This window comes from Artemia franciscana, chromosome 11 (assembly GCF_032884065.1).
Source record: "Artemia franciscana chromosome 11, ASM3288406v1, whole genome shotgun sequence".
Taxonomy (NCBI): Eukaryota; Metazoa; Arthropoda; class Branchiopoda; order Anostraca; family Artemiidae; genus Artemia; species Artemia franciscana.
In genome coordinates this window covers 22,900,399-22,917,436 of record NC_088873.1, presented here as the reverse complement: position 1 = coordinate 22,917,436, position 17,038 = coordinate 22,900,399, and the positions used below count along the sequence as shown (strand labels likewise).

General features: G+C 33.6%; 2 protein-coding genes across 5 annotated transcripts in view; one reads left to right on the top strand and one right to left on the bottom strand.

Annotated features, from left to right (window-relative positions):
* Window positions 1-11,419, top strand: part of LOC136032972 (FMR1-interacting protein NUFIP1-like) — a 34,776-nt gene extending 23,357 nt beyond the window's left edge. For all 3 annotated transcript variants that reach the window (XM_065713474.1, XM_065713476.1, XM_065713475.1), the window contains exons 3-6: window positions 1,098-1,213; window positions 3,411-3,806; window positions 9,426-9,610; window positions 11,261-11,419. In XM_065713474.1, the coding sequence (XP_065569546.1) occupies window positions 1,098-1,213; window positions 3,411-3,806; window positions 9,426-9,610; window positions 11,261-11,350 (787 nt within the window). In that variant the 3' untranslated portion in view covers window positions 11,351-11,419. The remainder of the gene's footprint in view (window positions 1-1,097; window positions 1,214-3,410; window positions 3,807-9,425; window positions 9,611-11,260) is intronic.
* A 1,359-nt stretch (window positions 11,420-12,778) lies between these two features.
* The window catches only part of LOC136032971 (regulator of telomere elongation helicase 1 homolog), a 102,605-nt gene continuing 98,345 nt past the window's right edge, over window positions 12,779-17,038 (bottom strand). For both annotated transcript variants that reach the window (XM_065713472.1, XM_065713473.1), the window contains one exon: window positions 12,779-12,922. In XM_065713472.1, the coding sequence (XP_065569544.1) occupies window positions 12,855-12,922 (68 nt within the window). In that variant the 3' untranslated portion in view covers window positions 12,779-12,854. The remainder of the gene's footprint in view (window positions 12,923-17,038) is intronic.

Sequence of the window (17,038 nt, the reverse complement as noted above, 5' to 3'; positions counted from 1 at the left end):
TTTTTAAATTCTTCTGAACCTAATTTCTGACCAACTATCTCTGATTCTCTTAAAGTCAGTAAGATTAAACTGTTGGGAGTTATTATAACCAGTGATTTAAAATGGGAAGCAAACACAACTAGTCTAGTAAAATGGGGTAATGCTGGGCTGCAGATGCTTAAGCTTATATCGAAACATAGCGCCCCTCCAGATTGCCTCCTCTGAATATTTACATCTTTTATTCGCCCAATTCTGGAATATGCAGCTCCTGTATGGCATTTTGGACTGACGGCTGAGCAAAGCGCCAGGCTCGAAAGAGTTCAGAAAAGAGCTCTAATGATAGTTTCGAAGCAGGCAGAAATTTTGTATGAAGAGCTGCTGACAAAGTTTAAAATACAAACTCTGGAAAAAAGAAGAGAGAAACTCTGCATGGATTTCGGACGAAAATCTTTGATCCACCCAATCCACAAAACCCTTTCCCCCCTCAATCCACAACAAAACGACTCCCGCGCAGGGTGGCAGTGCCTGTTGACAAACTTCAGCCGGTACGCTGTGCCCACCAGCGGTTAGTGAAGAGTTTTATACCTAGCTTTGTAAAAATGTATAACGAAAATCAGGAGGATTGATGTGTTTTTTTTCTTTGTTTTGTTTTTTATTTTGCGTCGCCCTTTAATGTGACTATACCATAAGAAATTTGGCAGTGCCATGAAAATTTTGGTGAAAATAAAATCTTATCTCTATCTTGTCGCCAGCCTCGCTTATATTTATTTAAACTGGCTTTTCAAATAGCCTTTCCGTAGCTACACCCCACCCCCTCAAAAAAGACGAAAATTGGAACATTGTGCTCCTCTCCATGATTGGCATAACGAAAAGTTCCTTGGATTTTAATCCAAGTTCCTTGGAGGAAATGTCAGCGGATAGAAGACTTTATTAACTTAAGAGAGGTTTCAAATATTTTTACTTCAATTGTACATTAGAATGTGTTAGACATAGTACGAGTAAGATCTTGCATCTGTGTCTCAGAACACCATTGTATTGTGGAACATCAATCCTTGGTTTGAATCTATATTTTTCTAAAGTTAGTAAATTAAGCATTAAATAATTTTATTTGATTTTAGGAATTACCCAACAGCCAAAGTTATTGCTGAAAAAATTGCATCAAGGGCTGAAAGAAAAAAGAGAGGGGAAGATTTGGCGAAAACAAGACCAACTCTTGGCCAAAGAAAAGGACCAGGTAAGAATACGGTGTATAATTTTGTATTGAAATTCTGAAGGAATAATCTCTTTTATTTTGTGATTTTACTTTTGTAATTTCTTTATAAACTATGGGCATAACTGTTATATCTTCCGTTTTTTTTCCTTGCTCGGTTGCTGCAGTTGATGCAAACTTGTAAAGAACCATGTTTCTTTCAGCAAAACTGCCTCGCGATAAAAGAAAATTCCCTATTGACACTAATTTGATAAAACCGCTTTTTATTGTCATTGTCAAAGTAACCCTGAATAATTAAAATTCACAAAACGCGTTTTCAAAGAAATTATCTAGTGATGAAAATTCTAGTGAGAACATTTTTAACTACGAAGATAAATTTTTCAAAATCATAATTGCAGCAGTAGCTGCAACCTAGTAAAGAGTAAAAACCACGGTCAAAAAAGTTCCCCAATTTACACTAATCTGAATATGGTACTTTTCAGGTTAACATAAATATTATTTTGATGTCTTCTTTTTTTCTTCAATAGGGTATTCACATAGAAAAGAACGAGTGTGGACTATTTTTAAAGGAGGGTCAATTTTAACTATCACGAATCTTTTGTAAATTAGCTCTTCATGTGAGTGATGTATGGAATCGTAAGGTGCCGGTTATGGGTGTCATTTTTGGAGTGGAGTTGATTGGAAAATTGCAAAGGACATCATTGCAATCCCTGGCGACGAGAACCGTTAAACAGAATATTTTATTTTAGCTATTTAATTTTATTTTGCTTCTTTTATTCGTAACATGAGCGTTCATTCATAAAGGAAGGCTGGTATCCTACAAGAATCTGCTTTCTTGCATAATACTACTAGTTTTACCGGAACAAACATATATGTATAAAGCTAGCTTGAGGAAGTCAATGTTTTACTTAAGATATCAATTGTATCTAATTAAGATCCGTTTAATTTTGTTGGTAATTCTAATCTTTCGTAAATGAGTTATGGCTATAGAAATTACTTAGAAAATAGATGTTAATTAAATGGGATAGATGGATTCATCAAAATACTGATTACCCAAAAAAACAAGTTTGTAGCTGCATTTTTTATGGTAAGGCTGTGTACATATAATAAAGATTTTTATTGCTTATAAAAATGGCTATTATGAAAAAGGAATGTAATCAAAGATGTACATACTTCGGAAGATAGAATGAGGAGAAAATCTCATTGGGCCTCTTGCATGTGTCCTGAATCGAAAATACGGATTCCTATGCATTTGAACGTGTACTTGTCATATTTTCATCAGTGGAGAAGAGTTTGCAAGGGCTTTGCAGAGATACTATGCATTAAGCAATAGGAGAGTGGAACAATGATCTGCCTCTGATTTAATATGATGTGCATCATAAACTGTTCATGTTTAAATTATTAAAAATGACTGACATTTCATTAAATGTGGTCCCAGAAAATAGAATGCTTAAGTAACTTTCAAATTCGACACAAAAAAAGGATTCCATGTGGAAAAATACTAAAACTTTGATTGTCTAAAAATTCTATATTTCTCTGTTGCTGAAATTGGAAATTTCAAGGAAACGAAAAAACAATGAACAGGTTTCCCGCATGTATTTTGAGGTACGGTAGTGACATCAAATCAGCTTCGTAGTGGGATCGTACACCGCTGATTATAAAAAAAAGTTGAAAAATGGAAAACAAAAGTGGAAGTTGCAAGTATTCTAGTTATTCTTTAATATTTTCATTGTCGCTCTTCTTTTCTTTGAAAGATCATATGTATTACAATATCAGTGCTTTAGCCGTGTACTATATCGTTTCGTTATACCGTTAGGATCGCCTTGCATATAAAACTTGATTCAGCTTATTCATTTTTATGTTGCTCGTAGAGTACCAAAATACAATACAATAACGAGCTCCGAACCGAAAAAACAGTGTATGTAGTTTTATTTTTGGAGAGCTATAACGATACAAGGTTCGTTAATTGCCCAACAATTTAGTGGGAATTGAAGACATCTGTGTCTCCTCCTCCAGTGGACCAAAACACGAATTGATTTGGTGCGACAAAATAAACTTTCTCCCCTAAAAGGAAGAAGTTGTAAAAGAAGAAGTTGCGCATCCCTAAAAGGATGCGCAACTGGGATAGAAAAATTCAATGGGAGATTATAAACATACTTTGTCTTTAAAAATATGTAGTTACTATTACTAATTTGCCTATAGTTACGCTTGTTTATTTCAGATCATCGTTACAATCCAAAACAGCGTTGTTTTGAAAGTAAGCAAGCCAATAAACTTCCCTCAAAGAAGCGGAAGCGTCAGCAAAAGGCGGTTAAAAAGGTTATCCTAAAAAATCCATTTGAATACAAAGAAGATTTTTCGGATAGTGAAAATAGGCGTTGTGATGTGATGAGTGATGATGAAAATGAAGAAACAAAAGGGAAATTGCCTCCTTTTTGCGGAACAGCAACATGGCTCACGCAATTTAAACGTAATCAATCAGTTATAGACTTAAATGAGATTCATATATCAGATGATGAGGAAGAAGAAAATAGTACTGTCGAAGGAAAAACAGTGGCTGCAGCCCTCGGAGGTCTTACGTCTTTAATGTGCGCCTATGGCAGTGATAGTGAACAAGGTGAGAATCAGATATTGACGTTCAACAGTTATAGAACAATCCTATTTGAGAAAAACTTGATCGAAAGTGGAAGTTTTCTGAAAATTAATCTCTAACTTTGCATAGAGACTTGACGCAAAAGGTTATTAGTTATTGTAATATCGCCAGCACATCTCATATTTTGCAATGGAAAACAAAAATTCAAATGTACGCTGCTTCGCGTTTATTTTTTAATGGTCTACCTGCGAAGGGTTGTTATGCCATCTGTATGTTCCTTGAGGGAAGGCGCAATAGATGCATAAAACCTTACGGTTGAACTCTGCAAATTCCTAGTTGCATACTGGACACCCATGACGTCCCAGGCACCATAAAATATCTAAAGAATAAAGTAAAAATAATAATAATAAAAATAGTAATAAATTTGACCTGAGTTGAAAGTATGAACGTTGTAACAAAGAAGATTCAATTTCAGGTATACAGATATGAAACAGATCGTGGTAATGAACGTAAGTAAGGAGCAACTTGGCTAAATTAACCGAAACTCTAAAAAAAAAACAGAATTTTGATAACAATAGATACATCAAAACGATCGGCTTTTTATGCTGATTAATTTTAAAAAAAACTTTTTCCACACAATAAGTTTTTTAAAGAAAAGTAAGGAACTGCGTTGAACCAAAAATGAGCAAAATAAAATCAAATAATCTACCAAGCTTCAAACTACCACAAATCAGCATCGATAAATAAATGAAACCCAAAACGAACAGAAATTACAATAAATAACCGAGTCAAAATCAAAGCGAGTAGAAATCAACACGAGTAGGGCTCAAAACCCTTATGCCTTCCCAAGGCCAAAAGATAATTTGCACTTTACTGAAAAAATACAAATGAATGTGCATTGTCAGTTTTATATACATATGCTGATATTTATTCCTTAAAATGTTAATAATATTTGATTGTTTAAGCTATAAAAGTGAAAACATAAAAAAAAAAATTCAGTAAAGTGCAAATTATCTTCTGGCCTTGGGAAGGCATAGGGGTGTTCATCTTTGGTTTGATGGAGTTCTTTACTTTTCTTTGAAAAACTTATTTTGTGGAAAAAGTTTTTAAAAAATTAATTTCAGTTCGTTTTATACTGACATAGTCTTTTCAGGGAAAAAAAAATAATAGTTGTCTTTTTGGTTTTTCCTTAAGAATTTATAGTTTGGCCTGCTATTTTTATGCCAGAGAAAATTTTTCAACAAGCGTTATCAACATACACCCTTTTAAAATTTTGGACACAAATAGTCGTGTTTAATTTAGTTTTATAGGTCTAGTTGACCTGAAAAATAGAACTTGATACCATTCGCAAAAAAATTCTATCTATGCTCTTTGACAGCTTGGATATACTTATATTCTTTTGATTTAGTTAAATTTAAGAGCAAAGTAGTAATAGAAGTGGCCCTGAAAGTTTGAACATAATACCCTCAGTCGTTCTTGGGATACTGCTGAGATGTCTTATTTGCAATCAGCATACACGCATTGCTTTTTGATTTTATCTTAAGGCAACATTTAGTTTTAAATATAATGGGCAAATTTCATAACTTTAAGAAGTTGACCTACGCAATAGCCGTCGATATACAGTTACAAGACCGTTTAGCTATCCTGAACAAGATGGCTATCTTAAATTTTGATTGGAAGTGCTAGGAAAATTATGAACTAAAGAGGAGGGCTGATTACCCTCCAATCCCTTTTGACTCTTAAAATTGTACTAGAATTTGAATTTCCAATCAAATTTGCTCCTTTAAAATATCAATGATATCGCTTGCTATGAAAGAGCAGCGCTGCCTATGATATTGCTTATATCCTCTTTTAAGACTTGCATGCGTATTGTTTTTTCGTTTAATTGAAACTCCCCCTTAATGCCCTTGGTGTCATTAGTTACAGTAACCTTAGAAGTAGTATCAAAAGTATACACATAGTGTCTTCTGGCTAGTTCAAAATCTGTCATAACTGACCCTAAAAGGTCTAACTTAATAATGTAAGCCGTTACTGTGATATTGCTTTGTCACCCTATTGACAATCTTCATGATCATAGTTCGTTTTCATTTAGTTCAGGTTCGGCCTAAATATTTCATGAAAGCTTCACCTTAATACCCTTAGCTTGTGTAGTAGCAAAAGTTGTAGTAGCAATATGAACATAGCCCCTTTTTTTAAACATCATTTTCAACACACGATGAAATTTTTAACTTAATACCATAAAACCTGTCCTGAAGCATTGCTGATACGTCCTCGTGCCAACCCATGTGGTGGGCATAGTGTGTTTCGATTTATTTCAATACAGTTACAATATTGCCCTAAGTTTTCGCCTTAATAACAAGGTTTATTATTAGTAGTAGTAGCACCAGTAGTTATAGTAGTAGTAGTAGCAGGAGTAGAGTTAATTGTAATAGTCTTAGCTTTAGTAGCTGTAATAATAATAGTAGCAGTAGTGTTAATTGTAGGAGTAGAAGCATTAGTATTATGATGCAAATATTGTCTCTTGGTTAGTTCAACGTCCCCCACAACAAGCGTCGTAAGTTCGAATTTCACCCATTAAACTGTTCCTAAGACATTGCTAATATAATTTTCTTGACAGCCTGCATAACGGATGGCAGGTTGTCATCCGTACAACAGAAATTTTTTGAAATATTCTCTGAAAATTTCACCTTCATACCCTTATGTATAGTTGTAATAGTAGTCACAGCAGTAGTATATTTACTCTATACAATTAGACATTGCTATGATATTGTTGACTTGCTCTTTTGATAACCTGTATATTCATGTACTTCTTGATATTTTCATCTTAATGCTCTTAACCTTACATGTAGTTGCGATAGAAGTAGTAGTTGGAGCAATAGTAATAGTAGTAATAGAACTAGTAAATGTTGCAGTAGTATTAGTAGTAGTGTGCACATATTGCCTTTTGGTGAATCGATCTTCCCCTTCAAGTATTCTATGAGAGTCCCAACTTAATACACAAATCAATTCTTAAGATACGCATATTTTGAGAATCTAAATGTGCATAGTGTCTTTTGTTATTTCGAATTTGCCATCAATATTTTCTCAAATTTTACCTTCATAGACTTAGCCCCAATAGTCGTATTATCACAGTAGTTTTGGTGGTAGTAAAAGTAGTCGCAGTGTTAGTGTTGTATTGGTAGTACCAGTAGTAGCAGCAGTATTAATAGCGGTAGTAGCATATGCTTATTGCTTTTTGGTCAGTTGAACATCGCTTTCATGATACCCCGGAAGTTTCACCTTGACAAGTTAAGCCGTTCCAAAAATATTGTCGATGTGCGCTTTCGACACCTTTTTGACGCCCTTTTCACCTTAATACTCTAAGCCTTACAAGTTGTTGCGATTGAAGTAGTAGTTGGAGTAGTTCAGTAGCAGTAGTAGCATAAGAAAAAGTGGCAGTGGTATTAGTAGTGACGTGCGTACATTACCTTTTTGTAAATTGATTTTCCCCTTTAAGTATTCTCCAAAAGCTTTAACTCAATACCCAAATCAATTCTTGAGATACATCCTTTTGACAATCTGCATGCGCATAGTGTGTTTTAATTTAGTTAGAATTTTCCCTCAATATTCTGTCAAATCTTCACCTTCATACATGCAACCTTTATTGTTCTAGTATCATAGCAGCAGTGGTAGTAGTACGAATATTAGTAGCAGTAAGAGTGTATAATTATTAGTAGTAACAGTAGTAGCAGCAGTATTAATAGCAATTGTAACTGGTACATTTTGCCTATTGGTCAACGGAACATCCCACTCATGATGCCCCTTAAGTTTCCTCTTTATATAATTAGCCGTTCCTAAAATATTGCTGATATGCCTGTATCAGCAATCTGTATACACATTTTATGTTTTGATCAAGTTCAACTTTCCCCTCAGTGTTTCTTCAGATATTTTTTCTTTAATATCCCCAATCTTAGTAGTACCTGTTGTAGCAGTAGAAGCAGCAGTAGTTATAGTAGTAGTAGTGTGCAAATAGTGTCTTTTCGGTCAATTGAACATCTCCGTTATCATTTCCCGAAAATTCCAAATTAATATACTCAAGCATTCCTGAATTACATGCTTTTGGCAACCCACATAGACAACCTACATGAAAAACGGAATATGCCCCCAGGGCATAACTTAAAGCCCTTGCCCCAGGGCTCTGGGGGGGGGGGGGTGCCAACCCTGGAGGCATTGTTATGGGTTCTTTGGACTATTTGAAACAAAATTTCCACTTCAAAATTTCAATCAGATACATTTGGTGAAAAGATTGGTAGTTGGGGGGGGGGGCGGCTATACAAAAATGGTGAATTTTGTATTTTTTTTTCCGGAAAAAAGAGCAAGGATTCGTGTTTTTTTTTAGGGGTGATCGTATTTTTTTTCAGGGGTAGTCTCTGGGGATAGGGATATAAGTTATGCAATTTGCCCTTTGTTCACACACTGTACTTGTTATTGGGAAATATATGGACATTTTTTGGGAGGTAATCTATTTGAGGAGATTTCCACGAGGATAATTTTCCGTTGGGAGGAAAGTTTCCAGAGAGAATTTTCAATGATAAATTTTACACGGGGATGGGGATTCCTAGCATGATTTAAATAGCGGTCCGAAATTAAATACAAAAAACAAATGAACTAAAAGTAAGGAGCAACATTAAAATTTAAAACGGACAAAATTATTTCGTATTTGAGGGAGGCTGCCCCTTCCTCAACCGTCGCTCTTTTCACTAAGATTTGACTTTTTGCCACATTCTTTAGGAAAGACTGTTCAAACACAAGAGCTGTTGAACTTCAATGCGATGTGTTTGTGAAGAACTTAAGACTTTATCTTAAAGAGCGAGGGTCGAGGAAAGGGTACGCTCCCCCACATCACATACGAAATAATTTTTGTTCTTTTTAAGTTGCAATGTTGCTTATTACTTTCAGTTAGGAAAAAAATTTAATTAATAAAGATACATACCATACTGCGTTAAAATAAACAATAAAGTATGATGATTTAGTTTAACCTTTTTTAGTGACGAATCTTCTATTTGCTTTTACGTGCTTGTTTAAATTTGAGCGCTCACCAAAATCTTCCAAATTTTTGTTTGTCCATCGATCCTATTCCTTATTGACAGAAAAAGTGCAATAATTAGATGTTTTTTCCTCCTCCTGTAAGCTTAAAATTTCCATCATGATGGTGGATTATAGTCTACCATCATAAAAAAGATAAAAAAAAAAGAATAAAGTAATGAATATGACTTGGGAATAAACCACCTAATCGTTTTACGAATCCTTCGAAGCATTCTGACAATGCATTAGTATTTGAAAAAGGAGAAAATAATTCAAACGTGCTAGTATTTATTTAAAGGATACCGAGTCCTATTTTCAATCTAGCAATAACTGTATCCAAAGCTTTTTACTCTCCCTCTTCTTTTTATTTTTGTTTGTTTGTTTTTCTTTTCTTTCAGTTTCTTCTCTCTTATTTTTTTTGCACTAAATCCAGCCTGGAAAACGAGGTAATACCGCTAATATTACATGATCGTTGTAGCTGCACAGAGAGTCCACGTTTAATCTTGTTTGACAATTCTTAGCTTTCAGGATTAATTAATAATTTTCCTCTGTATGCTTCTGATTGTAAAATTTTTACAGAAAATGAATCAGTGCCTCTGCTACCAAGATCAGAGATCCCAGTCTCTGACGAAACGGCACCAAAACCAATGTCAAGAGAATCTAAATCTGATGGTGTTGATAAATCGAAGGAAAAAATGAAGAGATTAGATATCATCCATCCTAAGCAGCAAATTCGACCCCAGAGACTAACGCTTTTGCAAAAGGTAAGATTTCCTTTATCATTGCCAAAATCCCCATTTTATGTTATAAATGCGGCCGAAGGATATTATTAAAATTTCTCTAGTTTCACGAAACAAACATTGCGTCTTATGATAAAGGCTTTTTTGAATGACCATCTGTAAGTTTTTATGCAATTTGATTTTGCGCAATACTCCTAGAATATCTAGGATATCCTAGTATCCTATCTAGGAACTCCTAGAATATCTACTCCTAGAATATCTAGAATATCTATCTAGAATATCTAGAATATCCTAGAATATCTTCTATTTCCTATATAATACGAAAATGCTTCAAAGTTGCGGCCATCTCCAAAATTAAGCACAATACAGTGTAAGAGCATGAATACATGTCTCGTCTTAATTGTGGAAATGATTATGCATACCAAACCAACTCCAAAGTATAATAAAAATGCTCCAGAAAGTAACGATTCAACAAAAAAGTCATTATTGGCTTTATTATTATTATTATTATTATATTATTGACATTGTTTTAGAACCCAGTATAATAAATAGAAAATGGTTGAACACTAAAAGTCAATGTTGCAACTGAATTGTCTTGAAAAACAGAACTTAAAGGTAGAAAAAAAGTGTACGTAAACCATTATAATCAAGTGATAGTCATCATTTCCTTATTATTCAATGGACCTGTTTATTAATATAAAGGCTAATTAAATAGTATTGCTGCGTAATTCTTTGTCTGGAAAACTGAATTTTAACAATAAAGAAAATGTACTCGAAACGTATTCTTTAAAAACACCGAGTCTCCCGATTCTGATTTATTGTACCATCACTAACGTAAGTCTTACTGATCCAGCATCGTAAGTACTTCAAGATTAATCAATATATTCAAGACTTTTCCACAGCTTCAAGTTTTTTTTTCCAGCTCTTCTTATTGTTATTTTTCCAGCTTTTTTTTTATTATTTTTACTGATAAAAAAATGAAATAAAAATAAAATAGGGCATTGTATTCAATAAAAAAATAGAAAGAGTTTGTTAATTTTCCTATTTAGTTATTTTGATGTAGCTTTCTAGCCTCTTCCATTTTGGATAGCTAATAGGTTTCGTTTTGCTTATTATTCTATTGTCTATTTGAGTGGGATTGTTTTGTTCTCCCATATTCGAAAATGTCATACTTCTCCAAAAATTAATTAATAACAGAGAAAAACACTTTAGTAGCTACATAAAATTAAATTAGTAAATCTACATAAAAAAAAGTATATCTACATAAAATTAAATAGTTACTTAGACGACTCTGCCTTTCCATTTACAATTGAAGTGAAACCAAAGTGCATAAATAACATACAAAAAATTAATTAAAGTAGGAAAAAAAATTGTGTGTGCTAATGGAAACCAGAAAAATTTCAGTGGAAGGAAGCTCTTATGAACGGGGAAAAATGATCAACAATCTTAACGTTTGTTATCAAGCTCAAGTTTATAAATGTTTATCGAATCAAGCTATTTAACGAACAACTAAGAAAACAAAGAAGGAGATTTAGTATCAGTTCTGATTACAGTAGACAAATCATCTCGAAAAAAAGTGATATGTGGGGTTGATCGGTTTGATTTATGATTGGCTTTGATGTTGTTTGTCAAATTTCACTTGTTTCTTTACTCAAGTATTGTTTTGCCTTACAGTTACTGCAAGATGAAATACGACATGAAAGAAATGTTATTCTACAATGCGTCCATTATACCTTAGATCAGCAATTTTTTGGCGTCAAATAAAACTATTGACTATCGTTTGGCTTTCATTTTTGTATGCTGAAGAATATACTTGTTTAACTTAAGAAGAAACGTCGAAAGACCAGTACCTTTTAGTTCAATTATTTACTAGTTATGGTAATTCTTGTATGAGAATTTTGACGGCCTGTTTATTTTGAGTATTCTCTGATTTTAGAAGTAAGGAAGTCTCTTCGTAAGGCCGAAAAAAGGGAATTCAAAATTCCTTGTTTATTCAAAGGGAAGTGTAATACTAAAGACTGGGCGGAGACCGAATGGTGAAGATGAATAGGCTTCGAAAAGTCCAACGAAAAATCAAAAGTAAAACTTTCTATAACATTAAACGACGTAGGCGTTTTTTATTTAAATTGACCTGTGGTCATTTACATATTGAGGCTTCTTTCCTTTTGGTAGAGGCGTGAAATAGATCCTGTAAAAGCATTCTGAGAAAATCTAATCAGATGCTAATTGAGAAAAGCGGCTAAAACAGGGCTAAGCTCAGTCGCAAATTCAACGATAATCTGAGTAAGAATCTCACTCGGGTAAGATGCTTTCTGAGGATACAGAGTTATGCTGTCGGTCAGTAATTTCTTGCACTTCCCTGTGAATCGTGGGCGGGTCGGAGTTGGCAAGCATGGTGAAAGTAAAACTACCTACCATATTCTTTCTATGCTCTGCCAGTCATGGTCACTATTCTATTCCGAAGCCATTTTGCTTCGTCAGGCATATCCAAGCATAAAATAATCACAGATACATTAGAAATTATCAGTCCTGTGCAAAAATTTAATTTAAAAAGTATACTTTAGCTATTTTATTCTACTGCAAGCTCTACGCCTTGACAGCGGAAGCAGTATTTTTTTCTGTGATGTTGCATCGCATGTCCATTTTTCTTCTTTATATTTTGACTTTCTTAATAAAAAAGTTAAATCATTAGCTACCCAATGATCGGGAAGAAAGATGTATTTTTATTTTTTGCCTTGTTATAAGGTTGTGAGATACCCTTTATGCTTAATTTCCAGCCTCATTGGAAAAAAATTCTTTTAAATTACAGAATAGTAATGGAACCAAGCTCATCGCCACCATCGAACTTTTATTTAGAATATAAATACTTGAACATAAATAAGGAAATAGCAAAACAAAGGTAGGAAAATAAAAGATGATGCATCAAAATTAGAAAAGTGAGTAAACCGTAATAATAAACAATTATACCCTATTATAGGCATTAGCGTTTCGCCCAAATTTACTTTTTTATTCAACAAGTATGTAAATTGTTGCCCCAAGTTGGTTATGTAATACAACGTTTACTAATCTTTTTTGTGTTCCGCTCCTATAAAGTTTTCGTTAATGGCGATATGATCTATTGATGTATGGCTTGTGATGTACTCGATGGAGGGCATTTGAGGTAAGTATTGGAGTAAATTAAGCTGTAGCCGATTGGAAGGTAGGAAAAATAGCAAATATATTTTTGATTAAAAATTAAAAAGGTTGAAAAATAAGATCTAAAAAGACTTTAAACGAATCCATGTTGAAGGCACAATTCATCAAATTTACTCTTCTCGAAGACAAACGTACGAAAGCCTGGAAAAATAAAGAAATAAGAGAGGGAGAACTACACATTCTACGTTTAATGTATACGTTTCACTGTTGTTTTTTTTTGTGGATTATTTATAATACTAGTGTTGAAAATGCCAGATACTCCCTGGCTTTCCGAAATACTATTCCTAATTGATCTCATTTGAGCATAGAAAAGAAAAAACAAGTCGCACCTGAAAAATGGGATCATAAGCATACTAGCCACACTACAATTCGGTTATATCACACTCATACCTGCACAGAAGGAAGAGAATCATCATCAAAGAGCTGCATTTAGAATAATTTCAAGAATTATGGCTATAAATACATTTCTTTAGTATATTCGACCACCCCACTTTCCGCCAGAAAAATGTCGTATTTTACCAAGTAGTAATAGGACAAATTCAGAAGTAATGCTTCTCCTGCTGCTACTCCGTACACCAACAACAAAACTTTGAAGTCAGTGTAAAACATAGACTTAGGACAGACTGTTTTTAATTACAAATGTTAGGATAATTGCGTTGACAAGTAGAGGATTTTTTTTTTTTTTTTTTTTTTTTTTTTTTTTTTTTTTTTTTTTTTTTTTTTTTTTTTTAACAAAGGATCTCAAATCCCAAAACAGTTTTCTCAGAAAGTAGATTAACAGCATCGTTGAGATCATTGCATGCTTTTATGTTGTATTTCCTGCTTTTTTTTAATGCCACCGATAAGCATTCTCCCCATCAGCAGTAGAAGCTCTTTAATAAAAATTAAAAGAAAAACAAGCTAAATATTTGGCAACATGAATTGGCTGTCTCCAGCGACAGTTCGACAAAAGGTTAGCTTATCTTTAAAAAACGGGCCTGAAAATTTTTAATTATTTTTTTTTCTGTTGAGGCAATGTATTTTCTTCAGCTTCAGCTTCAATCTGGCTATATTTTTCTCGTCAATGACCAATCCCTGGGCTTTAGTAGCAATTTTAGCATTCTTGCCATCGACTTCAGCAGAACTTCGCATCAGACTTGGTTAACTATACCATAGGAATGTGATTAACTCTGATAATTCCAATTTTACTGTGGGATGTTCAAAACTGGAAGACTTCACACATTATCTGAAGACTACAAGATCCAAGGTAAATGATTAGAACAGCGTTAATGGTTACCGTATGACCAAGAGGTGGTTGCCAGCCAAAGAAGTTGTTTGCCATACGCACATAGAAGACCATATAAGAGCTGTTATTATGAAATTAAATCAGTACAAAAAAAAACAAGTTTAGTGTTGCCTAATTCTCTCTTACTTTGCCTGTATAGTGGGTTCACAGGCATCACGCAAAATGACTTTTTAAGGCTTATTTTGATTTCGAAAATTACCCTGCTCAAAATGCTCTTTTTCAAGTAAAAGAAAATACGATGACACTATACTCAATCTGGTTTAAAAATAATGACCGTAAAACCTGCACATGACTATTACAACTTTACATGAACTTGTCGGCCCCTGCAATTTCTGTAAACTATAATGAAGCTCCTTCAGAACAAACCGAGACAAAAGAAAATGTGCACATCTTCGAGACCTGGGGTTTGCCAGATTTGGCAAAGACCTGAATTTGACAGAAAATTTTTCAATTTCTCTGACTCCTTGAAGTACTTTGGGAATTTCTTGGTTTTCTCACGTTTTCCACAGTATAGCACAAGCAAACAGTATAGCGTTCCTAAGTCAAAATTAAAAGACAAGGACAGCATTGCAGACACATTCAGAGTAGCTAGAGGGCATTGATAATTCTTCCCTGGAGAGTAGCGTGAATTTCTTGTCTTATAAGTTTCCATAGACCAAAAACTTGGACAGCAAAAAGTACACTGAGAATAAATTAAAAAATTCTTAGAAAAAAGCTCGAAATTGTATGAGTATCAAAACCTAAAGGATGTGCCAACCAAAATGGGACAATTCGATATTTCAAAAGCCGAAACAAAAAATTAATATGTGTTGGTCTTTCAGGGAAAGGTAGTAAAACAACTTGTAAGGGTGCACAAACCCATTTTGAGGATGCAACATCAAAATTTCAAGAAGCATCTATGTTATGTTACATATTTGAAATTGAAGGGTAAAAAGAAGTTTGTACTATCAAAAAGGGCTCTTTATTAGGTTCCCGTCGAAAGTTATAAGCATGTAAACTATGAAGTGAATTTGCACGGGAATTCGAGGAGAGTGTACCTTAGAAGCCCAAAAATAAGTTTAATGTTCATTAAAAAAAATTAGCCTCCAAAATCTATTCATGATCTAAAGCTCTTTCCAATCCACCAACATTTTTCCGTTAAACAAAACTCCAGTAAAAATGGCCAGGCAGATAAGATCAAAAATGAAAGTATTTAAGCCACAGTGAGAATGAATTAGATTTTTAAATGTGGCGAATTTCTATAAGCCTTTTTTAACCACTTCCTTTCCCTGTAGATTCTAAATATTTAAATTTTTAGGTGATTATATTTAATTCTTTATTTCAAACTGAAAATCTAACGTTCATGTCTTTCTGAAATTGTACAGATTATAATTTCTTCAAAATAAGAACTAAAGTAATTTAATGATAAGTAATAAAAATATATGTCACATATTTGAATAATGAATTTATACCCGCAGACAAACGAAAATGTATAGAAAAATTGCATTAGAAGTTGATAAAATAACAAAAGAAATATCTTCGCCCTTCTTTTCGAATATACAATTTAGTTGTTCGTGCTGGTAATACCTGAATTTTCGATTATCAAAATCATTAACTTTCTGATGTATCAAGCAAATCTTATGCTTCGTATTTATATATCTTTTTTGGTTTCTGCTGGTATTGCTGACTGTCCATTTCAAGTTATGACCTAACTGAGAGAAATAAATATAGAATTGAAACAATTTGAAATATAGCTCTGAAATTTTTTTTAAAGCACACATTCATTACACCTTAAAGAAGGCAAGTTTGTCCTTCTATATGACAGACGCAAGGCTTTTGAAATCGGCTTTTCGAATAAAAAATTAGTTGTTACATGCTAGCAATACTTGACTTATCGATTATCAAAGTCAATAACTTTCTAATGTGCTTCGTATTTATATATCTTTTTTCGGTTTCTGCTGGCTTTGTTGTCTGCCCCTTTCGAATTATGGTGTAACTGGGGGAAACAAATATAGAATCAAAACCATTAAAGAGAGCTCCAAAAAAAAAAAAATTTAAGCACAAATTCGTTACCCCTATCTTTTAAAGAAGGCAAGTAAGTCTCTCTACATGACAGACGCCAGGCTTGTGGGATCAGCTTTGGTCGAAAGGCTTCGATTAATTCCCAGACCTAGGGCCTATTACCTCCTCTCCGTAGCCCAATCAGAAGCCGCCTTCCAAGGAAGAAAGGCCAAAAGATCCTAGAATTACTCCAATTTATTGTAAAACGATACAGGTATATGGTGAGTTTTCACCACCTTTTGTCTCTAATATTACCGTTTAACTTCATTTTAAATTGTTTTAACCCCTTTTAACTCAATCTTTTCCATTCCTTTTTCTTAACTCTAGCTTATTTCAACCAGGGTTGCCACCAGATGAAAGAATCAATAGATTCTTGAAAAAATCACTAAATTAGCTCATAAATCACTATTGATTATAAATTGCAAGAATTATAATACTCTTTATCATTGTAATGAATAATTGTTTTGTTTCTTTACGCACCCACAGGAAAGGGGTAAAATTACCCCATAGATGTGGAAAAGTACCTTTAATTTGACGTTTTTTCGGTCTAAAACTCCAGTTTTATTCCCAAAAAATACAGAAACTATTTTATTTTTACTCTAGTCGAGTTAGTATAATTACTGGGACTCCAGCAATTATTTTTAAAATGGCCTTTTTTATATTTTCAAGGAAAAAATGTGTCCCACCCTTCACAAATTTATACAAGCATCAGTCTTATTGCTTCTTTAATAAAAAAAGAGGTACTTGTTAATTATACGGAACACAACAAAGAAGTCCTATTGATATATGTCAAAACCTGATGAAAATATAATACTTTAGTTTATATAATAATATAACTTGGGCTAATTAAGGAAGGGTGGAGGTAAAGTAACCTAGTTTAACCTTACCCCCATACTCCTAATGTGCAAATATATATCCCAAGTTATACATGT